The 6,000-nt window shown below is 43.7% G+C and overlaps 1 protein-coding gene across 1 annotated transcript in view; it reads left to right on the forward strand.

Annotated features, from left to right (window-relative positions):
• Window positions 1-4,925, forward strand: part of YY1 (YY1 transcription factor) — a 30,299-nt gene extending 25,374 nt beyond the window's left edge. The window contains exons 3-5 of the mRNA XM_029060508.2: window positions 145-205; window positions 1,881-2,039; window positions 3,742-4,925. Coding sequence (XP_028916341.1) covers window positions 145-205; window positions 1,881-2,039; window positions 3,742-3,924 — 403 coding nt within the window. The 3' untranslated portion in view covers window positions 3,925-4,925. The remainder of the gene's footprint in view (window positions 1-144; window positions 206-1,880; window positions 2,040-3,741) is intronic.
• The last annotated feature ends 1,075 nt before the right edge of the window (window positions 4,926-6,000 follow it).

Genomic DNA, 6,000 nt, shown 5'->3' on the forward strand with positions numbered 1-6,000 from the left:
ATTATATTATTGGGCTTGGATGAGATCTGTTGAGATATCGGATGTGTTGGGATCTTTTTTATTTATTAAAGGGAATATACTTTCTTCGATTTAAAATACCTACTCCTGCAAACGTTCCTGTATGGTTTTGTTTTTTTTCCTAAGAATGAAGCCAAGAAAAATTAAAGAAGATGATGCCCCAAGAACGATAGCTTGCCCTCATAAAGTAAGTAGTGCCGCGGGAGTGGAAATCCAGTGATAAGCTATCATCAATTTTTATTGAAGTGGCGGTCAGGGATAATTTTTCCACCTCCATACTGAAATGATCTCGCTCCTTGGTTGCCTTCATTAGGATAAATTAATGTCAGCAGCCTCTGAGCCCAAGAGGCTGCCTTGGGATTCAGCCTTGATTTTTCGTTTTCTTCCGAGCCACTTCCATTGAAGTAAAACTTTAGCTTTAAACCAGCACTATTTTAAATGGGTCACCTTGCAGCTCCATTCTCTGAATTACTGTGGTGAATGGGGAGAGTCACTTGTCTTTGTAACGATGTTATTTTTTGGTTTCCTTCATTCACCTCCAGTGACGTTCAGGGAGAGGTTAGGTATCTGTTCCAAGAACTGGTGCTTACTTAAGTGCTTTTATGGTCTTTAAATTCATTAATCCCTTTAGTATAACAGAGGAAGACTATTTTCTTTTACTTAGACATTCTACATCTTAGCAGAGCTGCTGAAATGATAACATTTAATCTATCAACTGTATATTCTTCCTAATCCCACATTACCAGAGAGCAAACCGAGCCACGGGACTGGCTTGGAGCCATAGAAGATGAGCTAAGGGTAAGACTTTGTATGGGCATCAGTCAAACACCAAAAAAAGCGAGATCATCTAGTAAATGGAGAATAAAATAACTGGGAAGAAACAAAAGGTGTTTCATTTGGTTTAAGGGATGGACGATATGGTGCAATGTGGGTTCCTCGGCAAACGTCCGGTGTTTCTGTTCTGGAATGTCTGACCTCCCTGGCTTACAGTTGATATTTGAAATTGAAGAGATTTCTATCGGGGATGGAAGTGGATTCAAGAAAGCTTTAGTTTCAAATGCCATTATTATTATTCAGCTGATAATGGAAATGGCACTACTTAATTGTTCCTGCCATGCCTCCCGACCCCACAATTGGGATTCACCAGGTGGAAAGTCTTTAAATGACTCCCTTTCCCTCTTAATTTTGAAACTGACTAGTGGTTGACATAAGCAGTTCTCCGAACAATTCCCCTAGGCTCTCCAGCAACCCTTTCCATAAAGCGCCACAGAGCTGTCAGTCTTGATCTGTGTTTCAGTGCTTGTCAATTTGCCTGTTTCTCTGTTCTGCCAATGTCTCTCGGTCAATTTCCTCAGTCGTTGCCATTCCTCGGAACTCCTCTTGCTTCTCTCTCTGTCAAGATGGGGAAAGAGACAGAGAGAAGACAGGGGGAACACTAAAAGATGGAGAACGACAGCCCAAAACTTGCACCACAGAATGTGGGGCCCACCACAGGTAGCGGTGGACCTCCATCTTTTAAGTCCATTTCTTTGCCCACGTTCTTTTGATGGGATGCCGCTGGGGAAAAGGCTTGTTAAATTGTGGTGGCCATCGCTTGTTGGGGCTCCGAGGCCAGGGGTTTTAAAATACACGCTTGCAAACCCTTCAGTACTAACTTTAAGGCTGTCTTCCCAATGTCACTTTCCTTCTGCTAAAAGTTAAACTAGTTAAATAGAAGTAAAGATTCTTTATTAAACTGGGCCTTTTGGGGTGTTCTTGCTTGTTTTTTGTTTTTTAAATGAGGGAGATGAATTCTAGGATGTAAAGAGGTGCCCACTTTGTCGATTTAAGTAACACTCAAATGTTTTTCATTTTCCTTTCAGGGTTGCACAAAGATGTTCAGGGATAACTCCGCCATGAGAAAGCACCTGCACACCCACGGTCCGCGCGTCCATGTGTGTGCAGAATGTGGAAAGGCCTTTGTTGAGAGTTCAAAACTAAAGCGACATCAACTGGTTCATACTGGAGAGAAGCCCTTTCAGGTATGTGATGCCCTTTCCCTCTCTCCGTCCGCTGCACTGCAGAAGTCATCATGTAAGTTGGTCAGTTGCCACGATGGGTGGTGGCAGCTGGTGAAAGTGATGTGTAAACTCTGAGGGGAGCCTAGCATTGCCCCTGGGCTTTTCTCCAGGGGTTGTGAAGGGCACTGTACTTCTTGTGGAGAAAGCAGGCACCCCTTAAATGAGAAACCAACGACATTTGCATCATCATAATGACAGTGTTAGGCACTGTACTAAATGCGGGGCCAGGTGCCAGTTAATAGGAAGACTTGGCCATTCATGCAGCCCAGGATATTCGCAGTAGCACCTGCCTTAGCACTTGAGGCATCCCACCTCCAAATCCTTCATTGGATGGGTGCATGAAATGCCAAATGTGTTGTTATTAGGAATCATTTACCAGTCGTTTCTTTGGCCGGGTACCACAATGACTGACTATGAATTTAGTATCTCTTCCAACTAAGAATGTATGTTAAGAAATAGAGCTAGTAGGGTTCAGGAGGCTAAGCTATCAAATGCGTATTGGGAATGGAAACAATACTTGCTTACGCGTTCTTATTTTGAGCAGTAACTCAAAGGAACCCAATATTATCTAATTAGGCTACCTGGATAAAAGGCATATTGATTAAATTTTAATGGGAACTGTCTCATCCCTGATGACATTAAAGTCCATAAAGCCATCAGCACTCATGATGTCATCTCGTCCAGCTCTCTGCCTCCAGGTCTGTCTTTGTAAAGATCTGCACATTCTTGAGGCAGGCTTGTGAGCATTTAGGTCTGTGCAGATTGAAGATCCTTTAAGAAATAAAGCGCTCAATTTAAATTTGTGGGGATGTTCATTAACATATTTTTGGTTATATTTAGGTTTAGTTACGTTCTTGGCCCAAAACACAAACTTGGTTACGGTTACATTTCCTGTCAATTGAATGGCTAAGCCCAGTAGAAAGTAAGGTATAAAGCAAAGGGAGGGGTGGAACTGGGGTTGCAACTGTCCGCAACCCATTTAAATGAGTTCTGATTGCTCATGTTGCTGCTGTTTCACTGCCGCCTCATTCAGTTGAAATGGCAAGGCCAGGGAGCAAGCTCCTCTCTCCTGTCTCCCGCCTGTACCCGTGTCCCGTTTGGGGACTTCTGTTTTCCCCTGAGGAGAGAGGATTCCCCTCCAGTTCCCTATGGCTGATCTTCCCAGTCTGGGCTCTGGGCCAAGCAACCTGCTTTCTTCCACTCTCCCTCCCTGCCATCCTCCCCCGCCCCCTTTCTCCCTCCCTCCCCTCCTCCCCCGCCCCCTTCTCCTTGTCCAGTCTGGGCCAGGACCACCCAATCCCTTGGTGGGAGGGACTGGATTGGGCCAGGGCTGCCAGTTGCTGAGTGTGGTTTTTTGACAAGCTTGTCACCCCTCTGACTAGCTGCTTCCTTATGAGAGGCCACCGCCCCCCTGCTCCTCGACGCTGGCTCTGCCACTTTTGAACTGTTAGTTTAAAAAAGGGTGGGGGAGGGATTGTGAGTTCATGCTTTTTAGTTGCACCATTTCTAAAAACCATTCTCAGCAGTTGGCAGATCTGGTGGGAATATAGCGTTTTCGGGAGAGAGATGACCAGAAACAGGCCCACTGGTCCTCGTCCCCGACCGGGTTACAGTGTATGGGACGTGAATGAGTTCATTTGACCTCTTGTTTTTCCTTTAACAGTGCACATTTGAAGGTTGCGGAAAACGATTTTCACTGGACTTCAATTTACGCACACATGTGCGAATTCATACTGGAGACAGGCCCTATGTGTGCCCTTTTGATGGCTGTAATAAGAAGTTTGCTCAGTCAACTAACCTGAAATCTCACATCTTAACACATGCTAAGGCCAAAAACAACCAGTGAAAATACAAGGGAAGACAGTTCTCGAACTCAACAAAGCATCTTACAGGAGTATGATTGGGAATAAATATGCCTCTCCTTTATATATTGTTTCTAGGAAAGAATTTTAAAAAATCGAATCCTACACACCTAAAGGACCTGTTTTTGATAAAGTAGTAAAAATAAAAACAACTTTAAGATGACGTTGCTAAGATGCTCTATCTTGCTCTGTAATCCAGTTTCAAGAACACGGTGTTTTGTAAAGTGTGGTCCCAGCAGGAGGACAGTTCATGGACGTGCATCAAAAAGACAATTCTTTATACAACAGTGCTAAAATTGGACTTCTTTTCACATTCTTATAAATATGAAGCTCACCTGTTGCTTACAATTTTTTTAATTTTGTATTTTCCAAGTGTGCATATTGTACACTTTTTGGGGATATGCTTAGTAATGCTATGTGTGATTTTTCTGGAGGTTGATAACTTTGCTTGCAGTAGATTTTCTTTAAAAGAATGGGCAGTTACATGCATACTTCAAAAGTATTTTCCTGTAAAAAAAAAAAGTTATATAGGTTTTGTTTGCTATCTTAATTTTGGTTGTATTCTTTGATGTTAACACATTTTGTATAATTGTATCGTATAGCTGTATTGAAATCATGTAGTATCAAATATTAGATGTGATTTAATAGTGTTAATCAATTTAAACCCATTTTAGTCACTTTTTTTGGAAAAATACTGCCAGATGCTGATGTTCAGTGTAATTTCTCTTTGCCTGTTCAGTTACAGAAAGTGGTGCTCAGTTGTAGAATGTATTGTACAGGCATCGACCTTTTATTAACACCTGATATGTACATCCCATGTAATAGAAAGGACAACAATAAAATAGTGGTCCTAAAGAAAGAATATGGCAGAAAATGATCTGTAAGCACAGTCTTATTTTTTTTTTTTTGATGTCCAGAATGATTATCATTCTTCTTGAGCCTCCCAGAAATTGGAAGCTAAATAAAGCTACTCGAGTTTCCTTTCCTTTGCATTCAATTACAGTGATTTGTGATTAAGCGATGCATGAAATTGACAAAATTTCAACCCCGCAAGGTGATCCTTAAGGTAGCGTAGGTAGCGGGGCTCGGGAGTTGGGGCGCCAACTCCCCGAGGCCGTGTTTGGGGTTGTCTGTTGTTTGAGCGTGTCACTGGCAGTGTTTGAATTTACAGCGGGCGGCCTCTGGCCACGTCCTGTGGGCGTGGGGCACTGTGCCCGGGGCTCTTGGGAGCATACAGTAGAAAGAAGGGAGGGCCCCGGCCCTGGCCCCGAGGAGCGGCGCCATCCGTGAGACGTTGGGTGACCGCTTTCAGCTGGGCTTCCTCCTGCCAGGCGAAGCAAGGTAAGAAATGACAGCAGTGGCAGTTCGGGGGTGTGGGTGATGTCGCGGGGGGTGGGGGTGAAGGGTTTCCCCACCCCTCTGCTCTCTGGTGTCTCATTCTTGGTGCGCCCTGGGCACCTTGGACATTTTGATTGATCTGGCTTCCGAGGTGGTGGCTTGCTCACGCCGTTATGGGTCTCCTCAGAAGTGAACTCTCCTTCCTCTCTCTGGCCAAGTCCTAAAATGCCACCATTCTTTTTTTCAGTGGCCAGCGGAACAGTGAGGAGAGACCGTGGTGCCAAGTGGTAACAGCTTCTACAAGTCCCAAGATCTGTAAAGGCCTGGTTTGGATTGTGACCATCAGACTTCAGAGATGTCCTTCGGGGCAGTTTTCCATTCCCAGTGTCAACCGTTGGACTTGATGTGATGTTCAGATATTAACAGTCGTACAGAATTTTAGGCTGGCAATTATTTTGTGCAGTGAGCCCTTAAATTAGTTTCTTGAAATTTTCAGTGGAGTCCTAGCCAGCTTGATACATGAGTGGTTTGGTGATGCATAAGGCTAAGTAAATTACTATGGAGTAAAAGAATCCAAACCATCCTTAACAGCTGTTTTAAGGTAGGTTCTGTGACTTGTTTGTGAAAGAATATTAGAATTGTTTCCAGGCCAGTTTGCAGAATCGTTGGTTGCCATTCAGTGACACTGAGTTCATTTATGCGTTTTTATATTGGCTTTTAAA

Source organism: Ornithorhynchus anatinus, chromosome 1 (genome assembly GCF_004115215.2).
Source record: "Ornithorhynchus anatinus isolate Pmale09 chromosome 1, mOrnAna1.pri.v4, whole genome shotgun sequence".
Taxonomy (NCBI): Eukaryota; Metazoa; Chordata; class Mammalia; order Monotremata; family Ornithorhynchidae; genus Ornithorhynchus; species Ornithorhynchus anatinus.